At 30.1% G+C, this 27,506-nt stretch overlaps 3 protein-coding genes and 1 pseudogene across 3 annotated transcripts; all 4 read right to left on the reverse strand.

The window, feature by feature from the left end:
* Positions 1-7,040: 7,040 nt before the first annotated feature.
* Positions 7,041-14,954, reverse strand: LOC149884351 (uncharacterized). Its single transcript, XM_090098742.1, has 4 exons — positions 14,819-14,954; positions 7,527-7,922; positions 7,285-7,443; positions 7,041-7,195 (listed from the first exon to the last, which is right to left on the reverse strand). Exons 1-4 carry the CDS (start codon positions 14,880-14,882, stop codon positions 7,041-7,043), a joined length of 774 nt encoding a protein of 257 aa, XP_089954868.1. The 5' UTR covers positions 14,883-14,954.
* Positions 14,955-19,467: 4,513 nt separating this feature from the next.
* On the reverse strand, positions 19,468-19,821 carry LOC149884352 (uncharacterized). Its single transcript, XM_090098743.1, has one exon. It carries the CDS (start codon positions 19,819-19,821, stop codon positions 19,468-19,470), a length of 354 nt encoding a protein of 117 aa, XP_089954869.1.
* Positions 19,822-21,980: 2,159 nt separating this feature from the next.
* Positions 21,981-23,333, reverse strand: LOC149884353 (uncharacterized; annotated as a pseudogene).
* Positions 23,334-26,208: 2,875 nt separating this feature from the next.
* Positions 26,209-27,217, reverse strand: LOC149884354 (uncharacterized). Its single transcript, XM_090098744.1, has 2 exons — positions 26,479-27,217; positions 26,209-26,267 (listed from the first exon to the last, which is right to left on the reverse strand). Exons 1-2 carry the CDS (start codon positions 27,215-27,217, stop codon positions 26,209-26,211), a joined length of 798 nt encoding a protein of 265 aa, XP_089954870.1.
* Positions 27,218-27,506: the final 289 nt, after the last annotated feature.

Here is a 27,506-nt window from a genome sequence, read left to right on the forward strand (position 1 = left end):
CCATTTACTGTAATTTTTCTTTTTCATTATTGTTATTGGAGAATACACAGTATTATAGCAAAATATTACACAGTGGGAAATCACATGGCCAAAATCAAGAAAATGACTTTCTTGAATTATGATGCCTGATATTAGATTTTGTTACAAACACGTTACTCAAATTTTTCCAATTTATAAGATTTTAAATGTGACAGAAGTAATACCAGTAGTTAGGTTTTTAATATCATTTTGATAACATTTCTAATGATGCAGGATTTTACTAACTATTATCTTTTAATGCTATAGTTCAATGAAATATAGTTGATATATTCATCATAGGAAAGATTATCAAATCGGCTGTATAAGAAATAATAGATCTTTTCTGAAAAATATGGTTCTTCAACTATTATGCATTGAAAGTTCTAAATTTCAAATTTAATGAAGAATTGAAAAATTGTTATTTGTATTTTATGAATATTTTATTCTTTTTAGTCCATAGTGTTCACTAACTGCCCTGAGAAAAGCAGCTGTCAACATTCCCAATCTTAAACATTTTGAAAAGTTTATGATTTTTCAAACAAAAAAGTGTTTTCATAAAAAAATGTCTTTTTTCCATTCATCACTAAAACAAAAACAAAATTACTTTGACGAAAAGCAAAAGTGAAATTGTTTTTGAGTTTTACTTGACAGAAAAAAACTTACAAAATACATACTACATAAAGAATTGAACAAAAACTTAAAAAATAAAAAAGGATATAAAAGCTTAGTATTTAGAGAAAAAAAAAATTGTTTTATGATAGGTTGTTTGAAGAATTTGGTTTGAGAGTTGATAAAGCAAGAGCTGGTAGATCAAGAAATTTATGCCAAAGTACTTTTGTGGATCCCTCTTCACTTAGTAAAGCTTTAGAAATTTATAAGAAAACTTTTTTCAGGTAACATAACATTTAAATTGCAATCAATTACAAAGACTCAATCAACCCAGTAAAAATTTATAAATAACTGCGAGGAAACATGTAAAAAGTTTTTAGAAACATATGATTAGTTAAAAGTCCCAGCTTCCATTAACAAAATATTAGCACATGCTGGCAAAATTATCATTAATCCACCAGTTTCACTTGGTTTCATGAAAGAAGATGCAGCTGAATTTAGAGTTATAAATTTATAAATTTGATTGTGAACACCATACAAGTAAAGTAAGCATAGAAACTTGTTTGATAATTTTATTTAACCTATGCATACTTCAAACCCTTTAATTAGTTCAATCTAGAAGATAGAAAATCAGGAAACCTTTGAGTTTACCAGATAAAGTTGAAGGTTTGTTAGCAACTTTTAGCGGTGATATTAAAAATTTATGTAATATGAAATCAGATAAAATTAATGATCTAGATGAATTATATTTAAATAATAATGTTTAAATAATAAAATCTAGTGTTAAATATGGATGTAGACAAGAATAATTTGAGTGCTAATGATGAATAACAGCTCTGAGCTGCGTATAATAGACTAATATAATAGACGTTGTATTGAATATAATAGACTTTGTATATAATGTAATAGACTTTGTAAATAGTATAATGGACTTTGTATTGAATATTATACTGACTGATTCATTTTTTTATATCTGCAGGGAAGGGGGGGGGGGGGCAGCTTCACCCTTATCTTCTCTTGCTTTGCCCATGAGCAAGTGGGGATGCAGGGTGCAGCTGTCTATCCCCCCCCCCCTGTAATATCCGTGTTCGGCAGAATACACGCATGACTTGTATTATTGAGAGCATGATTAAAAATTAAATATGGCGGTCAACATATTTCTTTGAGTTATATTCTGTTATTTTCCTAATATTATCCTCGGAATATTACATGGTACCAGAAGTAAACCTGTGTTTAAAATAAAATGGAACAACTTTGACCATTAGAGGTATTGAATTTAAATGGCAATGTTTCAGAAAACTGGCGAAAATGGAAGCAGAGATGGAATCTTTATAAAATAGCTTCAGGAGTCAATGACAAAAATGAAGATATTCAATGTGCCATCTTCCTTCATATGATTGGCGAAGACGCTTTAAGAGTATATGATACATTCATCTTCACAAGCGAAGAAAACGATAAATTAGCACCTTTATTTCAAAAGTTTGAATGTTATTTCAACCAAAAAAAAAACATAACTTATGAACGTTATTTATTCAATATATGTATGCAAGACAAGAGACTATTTACTGACTTCTTGATTGATTTACAAAATAAAGCTAAGACATGCGAGTTTGGAACCCTCGAAGAAAGCCTTATATGAGACAGAGTAGTCTGTGGTATCGACTCTAAAGCTGCCAGAGAACGACTACTTCGAGACACTGAGCTCACTCTAGAAAAAACAATCAATTTTATGAGAGCATATGAAACATCAAAAATACAATTAAAAGCCCTCGAAAATACAATCCAGGCAGATTCTATAAACAAACATGGAAACAGAACTAATTTTAACTCCCTAAAGATTGATAGACCCTTACAAAAACCTTGCTATTACTGTGGATCGAAACATACTACCTCGTTTTGCCCAGCATATGGCCTAAAGTGCACAATATGTGGAAAACTAAACCATTTTGCTAAAGTATGCAGATCCAAAACTAACCGCTTTAATACTAATCGTGTAGACCAAGTTGATCAAAAGGAAACCAACCTCAATGTTGCAGAGTTATATATTCATCATGTTGCAGCATCGACGGAATGTGCTGACGATTTAACAGCAAATTTTACAGTCAACAACAAAAATATAACATTTAAGCTAGACACTGGAGCCCAATGTAATGTCATTCCATACAATATCTACAACTCTGTTCCTGGAAGACCTCCTCTCAAAAAAATAATAACTAGACTAAAATCATATGGAGGAAACAATATTCCTGTACTAGGAACTTGCAATCTAACTGTTAAAAATAATAACATTTTACAAGTGTGCCAATTTTTTGTTGTATCTCTGTCTGATGCAAAACCCTTTCTTGGTCTAAGTTCCTGCAAATCTCTTGAAATACTAAACATTAATGATGTTGAAATTGATAAAGCTAACATTTTAAAACATTATGGTGATGTTTTTACCGGCCTTGGTTTAGTTAAAGGAAACTATCATATTGCAGTTGCTAAAAATGCAATCCCAGTCGTTCATTCACCAAGGAAAGTACCAATTACTATCCTACCAAAACTTAAAAGCACACTTGACCGTTTAGTAAAAGCCAATGTTATCTCAAAAATTTCTAAACCAACACCTTGGGTACACTCATTGGTCATCATAGAAAAAAAAGATGGGTCCTTAAGATTATGAATTGATCCGAAAGAACTAAACAAGTCTGTTTTAAGACAATACAAAACCACTCCATCTACAGAAGAAATCTCTATCAAACTTTGCGGCAACAAAGTTTTCACTGTTATAGACATGGCTGATTGCTATTGGCATATAAAACTAGATGAACCTTCTTCAGAGCTATGTACATTTAACACTCCATATGGTCGATACAAATTCAACCGCATGCCATTCGGCAAATCATGCGCATCGGATGCTGCACAGGAGATGATTGAACTTAATTTTGGCGATATCCCCAATGTTTTGGCTATCCATGATGACTTGATTATTGCAGCTAAAACAAATGCCGAGCATGATATCATTTTTCAACAAATCCTACAACGAGCTTGTGAGAGAAACATCAGATTCAACCTAAAAAAAATACAATTTCGAGTATCTGAGGTCAAGTATCTTGGCAACATAATTAGCCATGAAGGCATAAGAATTGATCCTGAAAAAACCAAAGCCATATCTGCATACCCATTGCCTACATGTCAAGCAGATTTGCAACGGCTTTTAGAATGGTCAACTATCTGCGACAATTCATCCCAAATATGTCAGAGATAACAGCTCCCCTCCGCCAGCTGCTTAAAAAAGACATACTCTGGTCATGGAACCATGAACATAACAGTGCTATGGAAAAAATTAAACAAGTACTTTCATCTTCTCCTGTACTCTCATTCTTCGACACTTCAAAAGATGTCCAGATTCAGGTAGACGCATCTTCACATGGATTAGGAGCCTGTATTATGCAAGAAGGTCACCTAATCAGCTATACTTCACGTAGTTTAACCATAGCAGAACAGAGATATGCCCAGGTAGAGAAAGAACTTTTAGCAATAGTTTTTGCTTGTGAACGTTTCAACCAATATACCTATGGGCGACAGTGATCACAAACCTCTTGAATATATCCTGCACAAGCCTCTGTCAGAAGCACCACCTCGCATACAAAGACTTCTGATAAGACTTCAAAAATATCAAGTTACAGTAAAATATGTTCCAGGAAAAGATCTACACATTGCTGACTCTCTATCACGTGCCCATCTCAACACTTTTGATGAGGATGATTTTGATAGCCTAAATGAGGACTGCAACATTATGGTTCACACTTTAGTTCAAAATTTGCCAATATCAACAGATAGACTAAAGCAATTGCAACACAACACTAAACTTGACCCTGCGCTCTCTCAAATAACAAACTATATAACTCATGGTTGGCCCCTACACCGACAATTGCTTTGCGGTGAAGAAAAGAAATATTGGACCATCAGAAATAACCTACACCTAGCAGAGGGAATAATTTTAAAAGAAAATAAAATAGTCATACCAACTGCTATGATACCCCTCATATTAAGACAGCTTCACTTATCACACCTTGGCACCGAGAAGACGAAAGCCAGAGCTCGAAACGTTGTTTACTGGCCAGGACTTACAAGCGACATTGATAAACTAATACTCAACTGCCAAAAATGCCTTAAGTACCGTAATAACAACAAAAAGGAAAAAATCATTCAACACGACATTCCTGACCTACCGTGGAGTAAAGTAGGATCAGATATATATGAGCTGCATGGAAAAATCTATGTGATTGTTATCGACTATTTTTCTAAATTTATAGAAAACAGTGTCATTCCAGACAAAACGGCATTCTCTGTTATCAAGTTCATGAAAACCATTTTTACTGGTCACGGAATACCCTCAAATCTCATTGCCGACAACAAGCCCTACAACAGTGCAGAGTTCCTTAACTTGTCAAAAGAATATGGGTTCAACTTCACTCCATCAAGTCCTAACTACCCCCAATCAAATGGTCTCAGCGAAATGGGCGTGAAAATTATGAAAAAAATACTAAAAAAATGCGATAACCCTGAACTTGGTCTTCTAGAATACCTCAACACGCCTCTTACAGGTATGGAATACTCTCCATCCCAACTTCTCATGAAAAGAAGAACGCGAACAACCCTACCTGTCCACCATGACTTACTTATACCAGCAGTTCCATTAAATACTTATAGCCAGATCATCAAGTCCAGAGATCGTCAAAAACAATACTATGATCGGAACGCATCTGAACTCCCAAATCTCGTAGCAAACGACACCGCCCGGATGAGAAAAGATGGAACATGGAAGAAAGTGACAGTTAAAGAAAAACTAACACTACCCAGATCATACAACGTGGTAGATAAGTACGGAAGAGTATATCGACGCAATCGTAAACATCTGATTAAAACCAATGAGCAACCACTAGCATATCAGCATGAGCAACTTGATTTACCATACGATTTACCAGCTGTTATCACACCTCCTACATCAAATGAGGAAACAGCAAATAATGAAATAGAAGAAGCTACAAGTATTCCAGAAACTCTACCGACTGAACCGCAGCCTAACGTGCGAAGATCGTCAAGGACTAAAAACAGACCTGCCTACTTGAAGGACTTCATTTAACTGTGTATATTATAAAGAATTTATTAAATATAGGTATATACACAGATCTTAAAAAAAAAAAAAAAAAAAAAAAAAAAATGGTAGAAGGAAGATGTAATATCCGTGTTCGGCGGAATACACACATGACTTGTATAATTGAGAGCATGATTAAAAATTAAATATGGCGGTCAACATATTTCAAACTTTGAGTTATATTCTGTTATTTTCCTAATATTATCCTCGGAATATTACACCCCCTCTGTCCTTCTCCCTAAATCTGAACAAAACAAAAAAAATTTTAATTAACTTTATTCATTTAAGGTTTAATATCCACAATCCAAATAAATACAACAGCAATATACTTGACCACCTATTTCAATAGAACTCTTCTTCTGTGAATTAGATTACACAAATTAACTTTTTTGCTTTCTGTCTCAGATATATCCTTTTAAAATAACTATCTGGAACAATAATGGGGGATTGCTACAGAACATGCTTTCAATAGAAGAAACAAAGAGTTAAAACAAAATCATGTCAATATCCTACACTCTTTAGGATATTGCATAAAATACCATCACATGATTTCTTTGCTCTGTTGATTTTATAATTAAATGGAAAATGAAGCATAAAATTTTAGGGATTTATGCATCAATTGAGTATGCACATTTAAAGCATACAACACTTGTTGCACCTAGCATACACAATGTTTATTTACATTATGTTTTAGGATTATAAATCCAAAGAAAGTTTTAAAACATTTCATCCATACCATGTTCATTTATATTTTATTTGTTTAGCTTTCTCAAAAAAGCATATTTTCCAACTTTTTGCTGCTTAAAATTTGGATATAAAAAACTACAACTTATCCAGCTTAACTTTGCAAATATGAAAATATATTTCTCATTTAATGTATAGTTCCTGCTAAGAAAACAGACCTTTTAAAACTCAGTTGGTGTGTCAGAAAATTTTTTTTTAAAAAAAGAGAAATTTTTCCAGTTTTTCCAGCTTACTAACAATAGCATAGCAAAAGAATATTTTTTTGTCAAAAAATACTACACTATTAGTGACTTGAATTTATTAATGAAGAACTGATACGTGAAATTTTTTGCTGTATGAAAGTGTTTGAACTTCAAAGGCTACCATAAAAACCAATATAAACCTTATTTGTGTGAGTTCAGGTTCACACAAGTTGGCAAGTGATTTGTTCTATTAATGGAATATGTGTATAATTTAAATGCAAATGTTTATTCACTAATAGCAACAGTAGCAGCAATTAATCAAACTTAGCTAGTTGCAAATACCTAAATTAATCAAATAAAAATGGTATCTTACGCTTTACTTGAACTGCAGTGGTTTTTAAAGCTAATCCTGTGTTTTCACCAATAGCAGTGCAAAGAACAGTTGAAGCTTCAGGTTGAACTGCTGTGAAGGACATCTTTGTTATATTCTGCTTTAAAAAATCTGCACAAACAAAATGTAAGCAAACTCATAATAAGATAAATGTAGAAATTAAGGAGAAATATGAAACCATTAAACAAAAAAATATTTACCACTTCGTGGTAAACTTTCCAGAACACCCCCAGTTTTAGAAATGAGATAACATCTTAAATCAGGAACTGGATTACCAATTACTTGACATGTTATTTCCAAATTTTGGTTGCTCATCACAGGTGACATGCCTTCCAAACAGTTTACAAAGGTGGGTCGATCTACAGTATAATTTTTATCACATTATATATACATTATCAAGGAATAAAGTTTGTAATCAATAAAATAAAATAATATCACACACCTAAAACTTGTAAAAGTGAAACTGGACTTTCAAAAATAACTGGAGGTGAATTAAACTGATTAACAGTTGCTTTACAGCAATATGTATTTGGATCATTCTTTTGTACATTAGTTATCTTAAAACTAACAATTCTGTTGTTAGAATTGGTAACAGGTATATTTCGTTGAAGAAAAAGAACTTGATTTGTAGAAGTCATGGTTCCTGTTTCATCAACTCGCCTAACTAATTCATTGAAATCTGGACCTATAACAAATCCACAGACAATAAGAAGTGAATTTTTCTGAGATAAATCATCTTTTGGTGTTACTTGGTATTGCCATGAAAAGATTACTGATCCTGTATTATTAGTCCAGACATTTTCTTGATAAGGAGGAGTTCTTAACCAATCAAGACAAACTAAAAAAAAAATTACTAAAATAGTTATATAAACCAAAAGAAATCAATTAAGAAATAGAATTTGCATTTCAACCACCTAATTGTAGTAATACCTGAATATATATACTGAATATATATATATATATATATAAATTTAACAAAAATTTGTTCTATATGTTAATGGTTAGTAGGCAATATTGCCTATTAACCATTAACATATTTTCACTAACAACTATTAACATATTTTCTAGAAAAAGAGGTAAATACCTCTTTTTCTAGAAAATATGTTAAATTGTTTTAAACATTAATCATTTGAGATTTGATCAGGATTTTCTATGTGATAAATATGGATTGATAGAAGTAGAGCAGAGTATCAGTAGAAACAGGATTGTAGTGAGGAGAAAATGAAAGAACAGCAGAGCTGAAATTGAAAAGAAGCAATTTAAAGGAAGCTAAAAAAAAAAAAAAAAAAAAAAAGGAAATGATCGGAAGCAAAAAAATCAGTCAGCTACATTTGCACTATGAATATTTTTGTACCTACCTTAAAAAATGTAAGCACTGATAAAAGAAAACTTTCAACCCTGTATATAGATCACAGAGATGGTAAAGGCATCAATTTGACAAAATTAGAAATATATTTTGTGATAAACACAAAACCCATTTCACTTTTTAGTTAAGAGTTACTACCCAATAAAAATGGAAAGTTTTTGCCCAATCACCAAACATATCATATTTTAATTAATACACAGGCATTCCGTTAAATTTTTTTCAAAGAACTTATTTCTTGATGTCACAAGGAGTAAATCATTTGACTATTATTCATTTTCATCCATTCAATCTTGTCTATTTTATGTAACCATGTTCATACTAATATACTTTCTGAATGATGGAGGAAATTTACTTAAGTACATCCATTAAAACTTAACTAATATTGTAAAATAAAAATGTCTACTAGTTTATATATAAACATTTTCTTAAAATTTTACTAAATTTGATAAAGTAGGTCTTTTTTTTTTTTTTGATGGCTTGAATTTATTGGGTTGTGAAATTTTTTGGACAAAAATTTCCAAACTTTTCCAAAAAGAAAGTAATTTGCAGAAGAAAGTGAATATATTGTTAAAATATCATGAAGAATTCTGATCTTGTAAAGAAAATTGTGAGTTTTTGAAGACCATCCACGTTAGCAACTCCAGAAATATAAAACTATCAAAAATACTATATTAAAATATCCAAGTCTATCAATAAGAAGAAAAAAAAATCTTTTAAACTATGTTTAATCAAAGCAGGGGCGTGTCTAGGGGATGTCCACTACGTCGCTGGACATACCCAAATTATGTAGGCGCTACTCGACTTTCTCCCCCCCCCCCCTCCCCCCTAATTTAATGATTGATTCTAATAGAGAATTTTATGCTGATTCATAAAAATATAAAAACATAGACCTGAAAATCAACGGAAAGTGCTCTAATTTGAAGTCAAAGTTGTAAAAAATCCCATTAGAAACCCTAATATTCGCCTTTTTTTTTCAAAACGCTTTCATTTTTAACGAAAATTAATTACCGTTACATTGCGCAATAAACAGACCTGGTTTCCATAAGCCTTAGCATCATTATTTTAAAGTATGGTAACGAAAGTGTTATAAAGAAATAAAATTAATAGAAGATTTCAAATAAAGTTTGAAAGTAGAATTTGAGAATGTAGAAAAATTGATGAATAATTATTATTTTATCGTACGCTGGTTTTTTTTATTTAAAAAAACGGTTTGAAGGTTACATTTTCCAAATTTTACATGTGATAGACCAACTATGAACTGAGTTTCAAAAGTTCTTCCTTTAGGAAAAAAAACTGTTGAATTCTTTTTTAAAATTTATTACAAAAAGTACATTACTTGCAAGATTTATTCTCTAATAATCAAAAAACGGCTATTTTCATTGCCACAAAAAATTGCACAAGATAAACATACTTTAACGACTTTTTTAACGGTAAAAACCATGCTATTAATGTATTGCTTTTGTCAGCTAAAATTCATTAACATTTTATTTTCAAAATGGCGAAAATTAGGGTTTTTAGTGGGATTTTTTACAACTTTGACTTCGAATTAGAGCACTTTCCGTTAATTTTCAGGTCTATGTTTTTATATTTTTATGAATCAGCATAAAATTCTCTATCAGAATCAATCATAAAATTAGGGCGGGGGGGGGGAGAAAGACGAATAGCGCCAAGTATGTATATATATATATATATATATATATATATATATATATATATATATATTTCACAACTTCAATATTTTGCCAAATAAATATGATGCGTCGGTAAATAGAAGCAAACAGAGCGAATGATTGTAGCAAACTAAAGCAATAATTAAGCAAAGTATACAAGGTTGATTGTTCGAACGGATGGTAAGAAATTATTAATCCGGGCTAACAATTAGATTTACAGTTTAGTATTTTATTATAGTGCTTGTCAAATCGAGAACGGTCTATAGTTTATTAAAAAAAAAAAAAGATTTATATACTTAAACGGAGGTTGTTTTAATTTTTGACTTATATACCTTTTTTTATTAAGTTATAGAGTACTTCATTTTTTAAATGTTTTCTTTTATTAATTTAAAAAAAAATAAAAGTAATTATTTCTTAAAGAACAAATTCCGGACTTTCCTTTCTAATTACACCCTGAGTAAAGTTTTAGTCAAACTCTATTGATATTTATTATCAGGAGGAGAACACTATAATTAACAACAGGCATATATTAAAATATATCAATGGACATCCCCAATTATTTTATACAAAGCTGTGTATCTTTTTAATTACTTGCATTTTGAACAATATAAAAAGAAAGTAAGGGTTTAAAATATTAAAAATTAAATTCGGACTTCCCTCAGTACATACACCCTGTTTGGTATGTATTTATTAAACACTTCTTAAACATTAATTTTAGACAGTTTAATTATTCGCTCAAAATGTCGACCAACTCTCAAGTTCAAATAACTCTCCAAACAAAATGTTAATCGGAGTTAGTCCATTGGAAAGAAAGATTGGAAAAAAATATTACTTGTTTTAAAGTCAAACATCCAAATATAATATTTGGATGTTTGTCTATAAAACAAGTAATATTTTTTTGATATAAGAATAGGTCGTGTGTAATTGTTAAGCGTTGGTGCTGATAATGGTTATCATCATTTTCTTCTAAAATAGATAGCGTGCGAAGCGATGATGCTTGATAATGGTTAGCATCATGTGCGATAAAATATTGGGCGATTGCTAAGCCGTCTTACCTCACATATGTGTTTGTCAATGAGGAAGGGGGGATGCTAAAACTTAACATTTTTGGGGAGGGGTTAAAATTGCGACTTACCCAAGAAAATTCCTGTACACGCTCCTGCAAAGTGAAATTATATTTTATAATTATCAAATAAATAACATAAAAACCGATTAAATATACACTAAAAATCATCAATCAAAACAGAGTGTAATTTCTAATACATATAGCAGTTTACATTTTAAGTGTTACTTAGTCTGATTGTCATTCATGTTTTGTGTTCTTCATATTTATCCTGAAATAGAGAATAATAATCCTTTAAGGAATATTATTCTCTATAATAATGATAAAAAAGAACGAAAATTGAAGTCTCCATTTTGATGTAAAATCTATAAGCCAAGTTTTTAATTTGAAAAGTGTTACAAATGAAATAAAATTAAATGTCCTTGCATTAATGGATAGCAAAGCAGTAACTTTTTTAAAGGAAGTATTTGAAACTATCATTATTCACGGAGCTCTATTTTAAAAAATAATTAAAACAAATACAACTACTGCTTATACTATTTTTAAAATTGGTACTGTGTAATAGACTATAAACAAAACTGAGTGAACTTGATTTTGATAAGCTAAAAATTGTTTAATGCCAACATCATGTTCTGGCCTTGAAACTTGTCATTAATTCTGTATATCCAGAAAGATCTACCTAACTAAATATGAATTTTAGTTTTGTTCAAAATCTTGGATGGCTGGATGATATGAAACTATTATCTATACAAAGCATTTATTTTACAGAAATTATATGGAAAATGGTTATTTTCTCAAAGTTAATTCTCTTAAACTTTACCATCTTTTTATTCTGCAAGATGGAATTCAAGATCAATATATGCATTTTTAAATTATTTAATTCTCAACAAATTTAGAGAAAAGCTAAAAGTATTTTCCAAACTTTTTATTGGCACAAACTATGGTGGCAATATTTTAGGTGAATTACCATATTTTTGTTGAGGATGATGTTATTAGTCTAGAAGAACAAATTATATATATATATATATACAAAAATGTATATATATATATATATATATATATATATATATATATATATATATATATATATATATATATATATATATATATACACACACATACATATAAAATCCAATAAGAAAGAAACAGAAAAGTTACAACTTAATAACTTAATTAATGAGAAAAGAAATTGGATAAGTACAAACCAAACTAAAGAAGTTCACCAGTCAAAAATTAGAAAAAAGACTAACACTTTGCTTGTAAAAGTTAAAGTAAGTAATGAAACATCAACAAAAAAAACTGCAATTACTCTTGACTCCCTGAGTAATTCAAGCTGAAAATCCAGGGCCATATTGGCATTACTTGCTTTCATTCTGACTCCACAGTGCAGATCAATTATTTTTAAAATATATGATTTTATAACAGGAACATGGATGGACATTTGGTTTTCTGATCAATATTATCAACTTCAAATGTCCAAAACAATGAAAGAGCCAAGAAAGGTTTTCTTCATCATTAGAAAGAAAATGACGTAGTAATTGACACTACTCCATTAAATATATGTGCAGAACATGCCATAAAATGTGTACAGGATATCATGAAACACAGAAAATATGAAAAATCATAAAGTATGAATCAAAGTACAAATATGAATTATTCATTTTTATCAAGCACTTTTATTCGATATATACATTTCAAATAACTTTTGATTTACGAATTTATAATTGAGTTATAGGGAAAAATACTGATTTATGATTTTTTAATATCGCAAATTAGTATTTTTTTTTTTTGAATTTTATAAAAATATTTTATTAAAGCATGACCCTGTATGTATGTATGTATGTATGTATGTATGTATGTATGTATGTATGTATGTATGTATGTATGTATGTATGTATGTATGTATGTATGTATGTATGTATGTATGTATGTATGTATGTATGTATGTATGTATGTATGTATGTATGTATGTATGTATGTATGTATGTATGTATGTATGTATGTATGTATGTATGTATGTATGTATGTATGTATGTATGTATGTATGTATGTATGTATGTATGTATGTATGTATGTATGTATGTATGTATGTATGTATGTATGTATGTATGTATGTATGTATGTATGTATGTATGTATGTATGTATGTATGTATGTATGTATGTATGTATGTATGTATGTATGTATGTATGTATGTATGTATGTATGTATGTATGTATGTATGTATGTATGTATGTATGTATGTATGTATGTATGTATGTATGTATGTATGTATGTATGTATGTATGTATGTATGTATGTATGTATGTATGTATGTATGTATGTATGTATGTATGTATGTATGTATGTATGTATGTATGTATGTATGTATGTATGTATGTATGTATGTATGTATGTATGTATGTATGTATGTATGTATGTATGTATGTATGTATGTATGTATGTATGTATGCATGCATGCATGCATGCATGCATGTATGTATGTATGTATGTATGTATGTATGTATGTATGTATGTATGTATGTATGTATGTATGTATGTATGTATGTATGTATGTATGTATGTATGTATATATGTATGTATGTGTGTATGTATGTACATTTATATATGAAGGTATTTATTTACTTATGTTATAGCTTGTTATAGTTATGGATTGATGATAATGATGATGTGGTGATGATGATGACGATGACGATGACGATGATGATGATGATGATGATGATGATGATGATGATGATGATGATGATGATGATGATGATGATGATGATGATGATGATGATGATGATGATGGTGATGATGATGATGGTGATGATGATGATGATGATGATGATGATGATGATGATGATGATGATGATGATGATGATGATGATGATGATGATGATGATGATGATGATGATGATGATGATGATGATGACAATAATAATACCTGTAATAATTATAATGATAATAATAATAATGATGATAAAAATAATGATAATAGTAATACTAATAATAATAATAATAATAATAATAATAATAATAATAATAATAATAATAATAATAATAATAACAATAATAATAATATTAATAATAGTAATATTAGTAATAATAATAATAATAACAATAAATAATAGTAATAATGATAATAATGATAATAATAATAATAATAATAATAATTATTATTATTATTATTCTTATTATTATTATTATTGTTATTGTTATTGTTATTGTTATTGTTATTGTTATTGGTATTATTATTATTATTATTATTATTATTATTATTATTATTATTATTATTATTATTATTATTATTATTTTTGTAATAATATTAATAGTTATGATATTAATTAGAAGAAGAAGTAGAAGAAGAAGTGGTAGAAGAAGAAGATGAAGAAGAAGAAGAAGAAGAAGAAGAAGAAGAAGAACAACAACAACAACAACAACAACAACAGCAACAACAATAACAGCAACAACAACAACAACAACACTACTAATAATAGGTATTTTAGTATATTATTTCCATATTATACTTAAACATTGTTTTAGTTTCAAGACACAAGAAAATACTTCAGCAAACATAATTGAAAATTGGCAACTTGAGAATTACTATTTTTTTGAAGAAACGAAACAAAAACTCAATAGATCTTTTAAACATACCATGAAGCTGAATATTTAATGCAATAAACAACAAGCTACCACAGTATAAACTGTAAACTAACATTATTGCTTAAGCGATGCTGTCTAAATGATTTGTGTAAAAGAATATCTTTAATAGTTTGAGTCGTATCTTATGTACGTTATTTTAAAAAAGTAAAAAGCGTAAAAAGTGTATTTAAAAATACTACTGGAGAAATAAGAATCAACGTCGAGCAGCAAGACTTGTTCACGCTTCCATCTGAGGCGTACATTTGGGTTGAAGCAAGGACGTATTAAAAGATATGCGTGTTACGCTTTTGTTTAGATAACAAAAGCGAAACAATAGGTGATAATTGCGAAACCGGGGAGTATTTTTATTTTTTCGACGTCGGAAAAAGATGGTCTCGACTATCCAATAAAAATATTTTTAAAAGTATTTTACTGAGCATCGATACATAAAATGAGTATGACAGAAAACTTTGCTATTAATCAAGATTATTCTTTTTTGCTTGAAAGTATTTATAACCAAATTGAATTAGTTGTGGATGATTTTATTGAGATAGATCTTGAAGAGTTAGCGGACTTGTTATCAGAGGATTTTGAATTAGAGCTCATACCACCAGCAATTCCTACAGAGAAGCTGATTGCAGAAGAAACCAAAATGCTGAAAAAAACAGAAGAACGCTTAATAACTAAATTTACCTGTCTGAAATGTTACAATAAATATCTTAGAGAATCGAATTTTAAAAAGCATGAAAAGAAATGTCACATTGCCACTAAAGGTGTGCTTATACTCACATGTTGTAGAGCTTAACGCCTAAAAGGGTGCAAATTTATATTTGCAAATACTCCCAGATTATGAAAATATTGTAATAACTCTTAATTTTGATTTTAGAAAATATTCAAAACTGTAAATTTTGTAGTGTACTATTGAACTTCCATATAGAAGAATGCAAGTTGTCTTTATTACATTTTTTACATATACTGGTGTAAGAAAATGTACACAGTTAAAAAATGGCTAGTTAAAGGTAATAGATGATTGACATTTCTCTTTAACCTGGGTTCCATTACAGCCAAGTTAGTATGGTAGATGGTACTAAAATCACAACAGACTTCTAAACATATTAATGAACAACCTTTATGTCTAATAACTTTAAAGTTTTCAATTGTATTGCCTTCTCTCGTTTCAATTATTCCAACATCCTCATTTGATGTGCTTCAGAAATTTTTAAAATCAGAAAATTTATTTCTGATTACAAAAAACGATACTGGAAGTCATTATTACATTTACAGATATTTATGCATGAAATGTTGGAGAATATATTATTAGCAGTTTGAAGATTTAGTTGATCTGGAAGAGATTTGTTAATATTAATGGATAATGGCACTTCACGATTTTAAACAATTAGTCTCCACATGCCATTTGATTGGCGATAACTATTGATTTTAACTAATCCAAAAAAATTTTTTTATTTTCATTGTAACAGTCAAAACCATGTTTTGATGCAAATGCTTTTAACTGTTGATAAATACTTATCGCATGTACTTTTTTATTTCTTCCAACTCATGTGAGTGTGTTACATACATAACAGGTTTTTATGTGTTCAGAAAAAGTGAAAAATTTATCATTCATCTCAACTTCAAAGCCTTTTTTTGATTTTAAATCTAACCTGTATAAGACCATATAACATGATTTGCATAAATATTCAGGATGAACTTTTTGATAGTCTTAGGTTGTATCCAGCTTGTAAAAGCTAAAAATTGCTTGTTTATAGATAACAAAAGGTTTTATTTGATAGTGACTATCCTGCTTTATTATGAAGCCACAATTTCTACATAAATGTTTTAAATATTCCTCATGAAGACTCATTATTTATCCTGTAATGAGATAATAAATATGAATATAAGATTACTTCTTTTGATATAATATTTAGAAAAGGTTAAAAATAAGGCTATGCATCACTTGTAGAAGGCTCAAGAATATGCAACTAAAGGTATGGTCTTATCATTTTTATTATTTCTGTTATTACTATTAGTAACAACAGTAATAATTAAAAAAATAAGATCATTATAACTTAAAGAAGCTCTGCATGACAGTTTAAAAATGCTTAAACAAAAATGCTCATTAAAAATACATACTTTATATATCTTTCCAACTCCTGAAATGAATAGTATTTTATGAGCTTTAAGATGCTTTAAGTTATAATACTTTTAGACAAAATGCAGTTTAGGTATCGAAAGTGTTGTTTTCTCGCAGCGAACACAACGTTTCAGTTCTACATTTTCTTTTCTCCTTAATAACTTCCCCCCTTTACAAAAAGTTTTCCTTCAATTTATACTATTCAAAGAACCTCAAATATGCTCATAAAATAAACCGCTTAAACTATATTTACAACATATCAAATAAACTACGTCAATCAAATCCGCCGTAAATAGTTTCTTCACGCAATTCAATTACAGAAAGTAAGAAATTTTTTAACTAGGTCGTTCACGAAAAAAAAAAATCACAAATTCAAGAGAAAAAAAAAAGCGAGGCAAATAAGTTCGACATTTCCGACAAAAATAAGAAATACTCTCTGACTAGAACCTTTAAGTGGGAAGCATAATCTGAGAGTGGGGTGAAAAGAAAACTAAAAATATCTTTTTCGACCTTTAAACTATATCATAGCAGCTTCAATTTAATAAGGAAAATTTGTTTCACTTTACTCTATCCATTCTAGTAAACCAAACATAGCCTTTTTGCAAAAGCCTTGTTTTAGACGTCAAAGTTTAAACACAGTTAGGTTTTTATTAAGCAAAGTTCATAGCTCAAATCAACCTTTTTCTGATTTGCAAACTATTGTTGATTAATTTTTTTGTCTTTATAACCATAAGCTTCAGTAAATGCATAATTATAATGGGTTTACTGAGGGAGGTTTTTTGACGGAAATTCGACGGGTAGAAGTCGGAATATCTGTATCATGAATTTAGAAAATTGACGGTAACACGCATAGTTTTTGGCTAATTGGCGGCACCTTTGATCTATAACAATGCGTTGAACCTCCATCTATTAATACGTCCTTGGTTGAAGCAAGTTATAAATTTTCTTATTTTCGATACCTAAATCTTATTTTGTCTAAATGTATTATAAGTAAAAGCATCTTAACCCTTTCATGCGCTGGGTTGTTTTATAACAACAAAATAAACTAAGCTTCCCCAATGCAAATAGTGGATTCTAACCGATTGAAAGCAATATTATTTTATAAAGGAATAGTTCCACTATCATTTTGTAGATAATTTTTTATGGGTTATGTTAGTTATAGGAAAATAATTGGAGCATGAAAGGGTTGAAGTTCATAAAAAATTATTGATTTCAGAAGTTGGAAAGAAATACTAAGTATGTATTTTTAATGAGCATTTTTGATAAAACATTTTTAAACAGTCAGTTATGTAAAGCTACTTTAACTTGTAATGATCTTATTATTTTTATTATTATTGTTGTTACTAATAGTAACAACATATGATAATAAAGATGATAAGACCATACCTTTCGTTGCATATTCTTGAACCTTCTACAAGTGATATACAGCTTTATTTTTAACCTTTTCTAGATATATCAAAAGAAGTAATCTTATATTCCTATCAATTATCTTGTTACTGGATAAATAATGAGTCTTCATGAGGAATATTTAAAACATTTATGTAGAAAGTGTGGCTGCATAATAAAACAGGATAGTCTCTATCAAATAAAACCTGTTGTAATCTTTAAACAAGCAACTCTTAGCTTTTACAAGCTGGATATAACCTCAGACTATCAAAAAGTTCATCCTAAATATTTATGCAAATCATTTTATATGGTTTTATGCAGGTTAGATTTAAAATCAAAAAAAGGCTTTGAAGTTGAGATGAATGATAAATTCTTCACTTTTTCTGAACACATAAAAACCTGTTATGTATGTAACACACTCACATGAGTTGGAAGAAATAAAAAAGTACATGCGATAAGTATTTATCAACAGTTAAAAGCATTTGCATCAAAACATGGTTTTGACTGTTACAATGAAAATAATAAAAATTATTTTGTAATAGTTAAAATCAATAGTTATCGCCAATCAAATGGCATGTGGAGACTAATTGTTTAAAATCGTGAAGTGCCATTATCCATTAATATTAACAAATCTCTTCCAGATCAACTAAATCTTCAAACTGCTAATAATATATTCTCCAACATTTCATGCATAAACATCTATAAATGTAATAATGACTTTTACTATTTTTTTTTGTAATCAGAAGTAAATTTTCTGATTTTAAAAATTTCCGAAGAAAATCAAATGAGGATGTTGGAATAATTGAAACGAAAGAAGGCAATGCAGTTGAAAACTTTAAACTTATTAGACATAAAGATTGTTCATTAATATGTTTAGAAGTCTGTTTTGATTTTAATACCATCTACCATACTAACTTGTGTATAATAAAATACAGGTTAAAGAGTAAGAAGTCAATGATCTATTAACTTAAACAAGCTATTTTTTAACTTTGCACATTTTCTTATAATAGTATATGTAATGTAATAAAGACAACTTGCATTCTTCTACACGGAAGTTCAATAGTACATAACAAAATTAAGAGTTATTGAAATACTTTCATAATTTAGGAGTGTTCGCAAATATAAAATAGCACCAGTTAAGACGCTAAATTCCACAACATGTGAGTATAAACACACCTTTAGTACCAATGTAACATTTCTGTTCATGCTTTTTAAAATTCGATTCTTGCAGATATTTATTGTAACATTTCGTACAGGTAAATTTATTTATTAAGCATTCTTCTGTTTTTTTCAGCATTTTGGTTTCTTCTTCTGCAATCAGTTTCTCTGTAGGAATAGCTGGTGGTATGAGCTCCAATTCAAAATCCTCTGATAACAAGTCCGCTAACTCTTCAAGATCTATCTCAATAAAATCATTTACAACTATTTCAATTTTGTTATCAATATCTTCAAGCAAAAAAGAATAATCTTCTTGATTAATAGCAAAGTTTTCTGTCATTCTTATTTTATGCATCGCTGCTCAGAAAAATATTTTAAAAAATATTCTTATTGGATAGTCAAGGCCATCTTTTTCCGACGTCGAAAAAAATAAAAATACTCCTCGGTTTCGCAATTATCACCAATTGTTTCGCTATTGTTATCTATACAATACCGTTGTCACGTTAAATAAGTAGCCCGTTAAAAAAGTAGACAAAATGTTATATCTGCGCATGCGTAAATTTACGGATACTTATTTAACGACATTATTGGCGTTAAATTAGTATCCCGTTAAAAAATAGACAAAATGAGCAATCTAGACAACTTAAAACATTACTTAAAAATACTAAATTTTGATGTTTTTTTTAAATGATTTTTTATCGAACAAAATCAGAAATCATACTAAATAGGCGCAGAAATTATATTTTTGTTTTGTTTTTCAATATCATTTTAGTTTAATGGTCGCTTTTTTAACGAAGATGTTTCTGACAACGTTTTTCGAGAGCAGTATCGAGTCCCAAGAGCTGTATTATATTTTTCAGAAACTAGGCTTATAGATGATTTGCAACATTATACTTAGCGAAATAAAAGCATTTCAGTACTTTTCCAAATAATGGCATTTCTTCATTTTATTGGCACAAATGTTTTTTTTCATGTTCTCAGAGACTGTCATGGAATCTCTACCAACACAATTTATCGTATTATACACAGTGTAGGAGAAGCTATTTTCAATGTTAGTGTATTAAGTTAATAAAACTATTGAAAGTATATATACATATATATATATATATATATATATATATATATATATATATATATATATATATATATATATATATATATATATATATATATGTATGTATATATATATATATATATATATATATATATATACATATACATACATATATATAAAATATAATGTAGCAATACATATTTTTATTTAAATAGTTTGCTAATTAAAACATACTAAGCTTCCCAAGAAGAACCTCTTTGTTTTCTCTGATCTTTATTGCTAGTAACATTTTAAGTTCTTTAAACAGCATTTTATTTTGTTGTGTATTTGTGTATTATTTTGTTGTGTATTTGTGTATTATATGGCATATTTATCAACTATTTATACTTTTCTTTAGTCAAACACTATGAAAAGTTTGTTTAACCAAAATTACTATCGAAAACCTTCATAAATAAGTATGGAATTTTAAATTCATGCATGCATTGTTAACGAAGCACAATACGGAACTGAATAATCGATTAAATGAAGATTTTAAGTAATTAGTTTATTATGAAGTTACCAAAATCCTTTTAAGCTTTATCTATAAAATATCTGCATAAAAACACAAACAAAGAATGTTCAATGATTTTGAAGCGCTAACGTTGTTCCAACAATGGCCGCCAAAAATCACGAAGAAAATATCTAAAATTGAGATCAAAAATCTATCTGAAGTTTTTTTTCGAAAAAACGCATTTTTTATCTGAAAAGGCGATTCCCTTGTTCGTTTATAGCATTGGATTTAATAGCGAAGTTTTTATCTTAAAAACGGAGTTTTTTGAATGTTTATAGCAATGGAGTTTTTTTTTCTTCGCTTTTTACGGTAAAAACTTCGTGTTTTACGGAAAAAACTTCGTTTTTTATGTTTATAGCATTGGCCCCTGTTTAAAATTTCTAACGGCTTTCAAATTCACTTCCAAAAATTTAACTGTCTTCGAAATCATTTAAGTAAACGAAACGAGTGCATACAAAAAGTAAACAAACGAACGTCGCGTGACTTCGTTCAGGTTTTAAGCTCAATGACTTCAAGTTCAATTTTAATGACTTCAACTTCAAGCTCTATTAGCAAAAATTTTAAAGTGAAGTGAACTGATAAGCCATATTTTAAGCTGAACTTGTATGTGGCTGTACTAGTACTGTTATGCTCCTCCCTTCTATTCTCCTAGACTCCTACTCTATCCCTTAGATTTGGAAAAAATCACAATCGATGAGAAGCTAACTATGTTCAGGTTCAAAGACATCGGTATAAAGTAAAGTGAAGTGATAACTGGTTTGGTATATGCTAGCAATCTCTGCCCTTCTATTTCTTAATAATAAAAATTTGAAGTATACACTACAGTAACATTACAGAAATACAGAATATACAAAAGATATGCTATAACCCTTTCATTTAATAATCATTCTAGATTTCATAAATCCAATTTCTTAAACATGTGAAAAAATTATTTGCATATTAACGATTAACTAATCTAAAATAATCCTAGCATGCTTCCCTAGTAAAGAATATTTAGTTGTCCGCTTCCAGTCTTTCATTCTCATTTTTTTGTGCAAGTTCCTGGCCTTGGGAGCCTAAATGACGTCTGTCTCACCTTTCCAGTTCAACAATACCGGAGTTTACATTTTTTTATCATCATCATCATCATCATCATCATCATCATCATCATCATCATCATCATCATCATCATCATCATCGTTTTGATTTCTGTCTGGAGCAGATCTTGCTGCCATATGCTCTTCCATGGAGTGGTATTCCCAAATTGGTACAAAGGAGTTTAAGAGATCGAAGTTCTCGTTGATGAAGACCAACTTCTCAGTGGTTTTTGGAGACAACCTGCATCTCTTTTCGTGGACCACCTATCCAGCTTAACTAAAGGCCCGCTCACATGAGGCACTTGAGGCTGGCAGGCAATAATACTCCCGTCCAAGTCCTGCCAAGATGGGCATCTCTTTACGATGTGTCCTCCACCAGTCAAGGACATTAACCTTCAAATCTATCACAGTTGTTTCTCTGAATTTTGCCCACTCAACGGAAATTGGAGGACCCTCATTTTTAAAAAGTTCGTTTAACTTTGAACCGCCTCTCCCCGTATGGCATCGTATCCTCAAATTAAAATTTTTGTGACTTTGTTTGTTCAATTGCATTAAGATTAGTAGATCTATATTTAACTAGTTTTAAAGAAATTTATTTTATATTATACTTAATAGCTATTACATTTGCTGCTGCCTTCCAGAATTCAGTCTCACCATCATCTTCAAGAAACTCATCGGTGATCTCATCTGAGACATTGATTGTACCTTGCTGGTTTGACATCCAGTCTGCTGTTGTAGGATGACTGGTTTTCAACTTGTCAAAAATCTCATCCCTGACACCATAAGCGTGCAGTTGTTGGCCTTTCAAGAAGGGGTGCAACAGGCAGCCTATAGCATAAGACATGATGTCACATCCTCCTCTTGGGAATCGTTTCTCAAGTTCTACAATGAGCTCAACCATTAAAGGACCTACTCCAGTGACACTGTTCTTTGACCCTCAGAGAAGCACACCTATCCACAAGATGAACAATGGCTGTCAGTGCTCTATCCATTGTAATTTTCTTATCACTCGACATTGACTCAGAGATGACTCGGCATGTGGTCAGGAGTGGCAGAATGGTTGCAACCAGCTCAAATTGTTCATCCGTAGGAATGGGTGTGGTCCATTCCTTTTTGTCAGCCCGGAGAGCACACAGCACACTTTGAAGATGGTTGATGTCTGAGAGCATCATCTGGACAGAGTTCCATCTGGTTGCACAAGGAGCAGTGATCTTTCTGTAGGGTACTGAAACAAAAACTAAAATAAAATTTCGCAAAAAACTTCGCATGAAATTGTAAACTCTTAGAAAACTTTGTTTAAAATTAAAAAATATTTGTAAAAATTTGACATTAAGTTGTAAAACTTCGTATTCGTATCTACTTAAAAAGTTAAAAATATTACCATTCATCTCGAGGCACTTCTTTTTCAACACCCCTTCAGCAAGAGGAGAGTGATGGACTCGGGCGGAGATTGTCCTGCATGCATCGATAGCAGCCTTGATATCAGGCTGTTTGTTGACAGTCCTTTCCAGGGCCATGTTAAGCTTGTGGTCAATGCACGCGATTGAACCACTTCAAGATCACCAATAGTCTCTGACTTCCTCAGTGCAGCTTTTATATTTGAAGCTTGATCACACACAACAACCCGCTTCTTGACCATTTTGAGTGACTCAAAACGTTTAACCAAGTTGTCCAACTGAGTAGCAATGTTCTGACCAGTGTGCTTACCTGGGAATGGAACAACTCCTACAGTTACCTTTCGTAGAACAAACTCTTTGGTGATGTAACGAAGAGTCACCGCCATGAATGGGTCGTTGTTGCGTGAGGTCCAGATGTCAGTGCTGATTGCAACTCGGTCGCAATGAGGAAACTCCTTGCCAAACATGCTCTTCATGGCCATCTGCAGATTCCTATAGAGGAGAGGTAACTTGAAGCGAGCCATGCAGGCACCACTTTTAACCTTAAACCTTGAGTCAAAGTGGGCAAGCAGTCCTTGGAACGGGATAGAGTCACATATGGAGAAAGGCTGATTGTCAGTTGCAAGGTAAATCATGAGCTCCATGTCACCACAAAGTTGAGTGGTGCTCTGTGTTGGATAGCACAGATTCTTTCTGGCTTTTAGAACCCTTTTTCTTTTCCTGTGACCTAAAAAAATTTTATACATTTGTTAACATTGAATTAACCCCGGATTTCGTTGTTTACATAAAAAAAAAGTTGTATAACTTCGCTACATCGCATCGTAAGATCTATTATGTAACTAACTTACCAGTGCCAACTGTTTCCAATTCATCTTCTGCCTCTTCAATTTTGTCCTCCTTGGCAGCTTCTGCCTCATTCTGTATCTTTTGATTCTGACACATTTCGATGTACTCATCCTTATGGTTGGATCGCAGGTGACAACTCAGGGTCGATGTTGACCCAGTATTCATTTTTAGGTCCTTCTTGCAGATATTGCACACACCATAGGCCTTATCTTCTCTGTATTCCTTCAGGAAGTACTGCCAAACCAGCGAGCGATGGGTCTTTGGCATATTTGTTTAATGTTTTACAATGTTTGTTAAAATCTTGTTAAATAACATAAACAAAGTTATAAGGTTTTCAAATTCGTTAAATATAATGTAAACAAATTTATACGATTTTCATAACCGTAAAATTTTGATTTACAACATTTTGCGGCTCTCAATATCGTTTTAATTAAGTTTTAACAACTTTTAAAGGTTTTCAAAGTCAATTAAATTTAAAGTTACTGCTTGTTACGGCTTTCAAAATCGTTTTAATTAAGTTTTAACGACTTTTAAAAGTTTTCAAAATCGATTTAAAATTAAAGCTACAACTTTTTACGGCTTTCGTAACCGTTTAATGAACTTTTTTTCGAAGTTGAACGGATTTCAACTCCGTTTAATTTAAGAAACTTCGCCTAACTGACGGCTTTCAAAGTCGAACAAAAAATATACGATTTCGAAAACCGTATCTCGATTGTTTTATCTCTGACTGCAGCAATTAAGAGTTTTAAAAATCATTTATGGTTTCTTACAGAACAAAATGTTGTACTTGCTATATATGATGAAATGCTAGACAATAACACAAGAGAAAAAATTACAAAAAAGTTATTTTTATACCCTAAACCTTCAAGAATAACATTGGGAAACTCATCTTTTCCAAACATTAACATAACAAAAGTTCCAGAGTTATGGGAACTGGTTGGACCTCAAAGCTGGATTCTAATTCAACAGCTAAGTATATCTGCAATAGAAACAAAATGGATGCAAGTTAGTTCAAAGTAAATTTTTCTCTTGATTGATTTAGTTTATTGATTTTTTTAGCAAATAAAATATTTAAAAATGCATGTATTTATTTTATTTTAGAGACTAAAATCATTTTTCAGGATATCGAGGCCTAAAAAAATTTATAGAAAAGTTAACTGTAGTAAATGATTGCGCTGAGAGATGAGTAAAACTTATCCAAGACTTTACACACATGTGCCAAGATAACGAATTAAAGCAATGTTTGATGCTTTCAATTTCAAAACAGAGACAAAGATTTTCAGCCAATACTAAAGACAAGTTGTCAAAAATTATTTAAAATGTGTTATGTAATTATTGCAATATTTATGTGATTGTTGAATTGTAAAAAGTTATCTAATTTCATAAATTTATGTCAAGTCATAAATTTATGTTAAGTTAATTGATAAAAAAAAAAAATTTTTTAAACATGATTTTAAAGTAAAAATTTTAAAAGTTTGTAACTTTTATTTAGAAATGTGCTAAAAAAAGCTTCCTAAACCCACAGATGTGCATAACTATGCATAACATAATAAGAAAACTATCCCTATTTGTATATTTCTTCTGCTGTCGATAGCTAGATATTAAGTCTAATATTACGTAAAAACCGGGTTTTTTTTTGGAAACCAGGTCAAAGTTTTAAGATAAAAAAACTAACAAAACAATATCTAGAGCTGTCCTTATAGTTTCTATTTTGCTGAATTATTGTTTTAATTGATCACACAAATGTCCCTATTCACTTAAACAAAAAAAAAAAAAAAAAAAAAAATGAATGAAGGGTGTTTAACTACTCATAATATAACTTTTTGGGGCAAAAATCAAAATTTTGAGCCCGTTTAGCGGGATCTAAAATTTGAGCAAATAAGTTAAATTTTGCTTTTTATTGATCATAGAGTACACCCACAGCACATGCAAAAGAGTGCCTTTTGGTTTTCAAAACTAAGGGGCGTTTGACCCACCCTAATATATATATATATATATATATATATATATATATATATATATATATATATATATATATATATATATATATATATATATATATATATAATTTTACAAAAAACGTTTTTCAATGGTGAGTCATCACCAAATTGCCATTGTCGCGATTTAAAATGTTTTGTGCATTGTATACGTTGTATTTCAATGGCCTCGCGAATTTTCCTTGTGTAATTGTTTGAAATTACAGAAAGTGTTTTAGGGTTCTCCCAGTTTATTTTATCTTTACAATGTTGTGAATGTTCAACTATTCCAGATGTTTCCCAGTTGGCTTTTGTAACGTCATTTTTATGTTCTTGAACTCGTGTAGAAATCTTTTTTCTTGTTTCCCCAATATAACAAGTGCCACATGTGGAATTAAGTTGGTACACTCCTGGATAACTATTCGGAGGCAGTTTAGATTTGTTTCGACAAAGTATATTGACTAATGGATTACCAAAACGAAAGACTGTTTTAACGCCAACTTTACGAAATTCTTTTCTAAGAACAACGCCTAATTTCGGAACCCATGGTAAAATAACAAGATTTTTGGTATCAATTTTTTGAGAACAAGATGGATTTGTGGAGTATTTATAATTTTTAGCAATATCTGAATACTGTTTATGGGAATGTCCATTTTCAGTAAATATTTTAATAAGAAAATCAATTTCATCTTGAATGTTATGTTCTGAACAAATTTTGTATGTTCTAGCTAAAAAACCTTTAAAAATACCAACTGCGATATTCGGTGAAACATATGATTTCGGTTTTATAAGCACGTTTTTAATTGCATTTTTTCGGTGTATGGAAAACTCATACATAACCAAACGATAATTTATCGTTTGAAACGATAATATCGGCTTTTTTTTTTCGGTTTATCGGAATACATAAAAATAACGAGAATACCGATATTTATCGGTATAAGAACGATATTTTTTACAATATTCCAATTTTTTTTTTTTTTAAATGCCAAATTTTAGTTCAAAAATATTATAAATCTTCAAGTCGAGTCAAGATGTCGTTTTGCCTATCTTTACCGGTTTTAAAAGTTAATCTTTCCCAATTGTATATATTATCTAGATATCTAACTTCACAAAAATTCTGTAAAGA

This window comes from Hydra viridissima, unplaced genomic scaffold, assembly GCF_058129835.1.
Source record: "Hydra viridissima isolate aposymbiotic clone 2 unplaced genomic scaffold, HvirCarnegie_v1 scaffold_9, whole genome shotgun sequence".
NCBI classification, from domain to species: domain Eukaryota; kingdom Metazoa; phylum Cnidaria; class Hydrozoa; order Anthoathecata; family Hydridae; genus Hydra; species Hydra viridissima.

Excerpts from the sequence above, each read along its gene's own strand:
- LOC149884351 (XM_090098742.1), bottom strand. The coding sequence starts at position 14,882 with ATGTTAGTTTACAGTTTATACTGTGGTAGCTTGTTGTTTATTGCATTA. Across the intron at positions 7,923-14,818 it reads ATTAAATATTCAGCTTCATG|TTTGTCTTGATTGGTTAAGA; the intron begins GTATGTTTAAAA and ends TTTTTTTTTTAG. Across the intron at positions 7,196-7,284 it reads GGAAAGTTTACCACGAAGTG|ATTTTTTAAAGCAGAATATA; the intron begins GTAAATATTTTT and ends TTGTTTGTGCAG.
- LOC149884352 (XM_090098743.1), bottom strand. The coding sequence starts at position 19,821 with ATGACAGAAAACTTTGCTATTAATCAAGAAGATTATTCTTTTTTGCTT.
- LOC149884354 (XM_090098744.1), bottom strand. The coding sequence starts at position 27,217 with ATGTATGAGTTTTCCATACACCGAAAAAATGCAATTAAAAACGTGCTT. Across the intron at positions 26,268-26,478 it reads ACCATTGAAAAACGTTTTTT|ATCCCGCTAAACGGGCTCAA; the intron begins GTAAAATTATAT and ends CTCAAATTTTAG.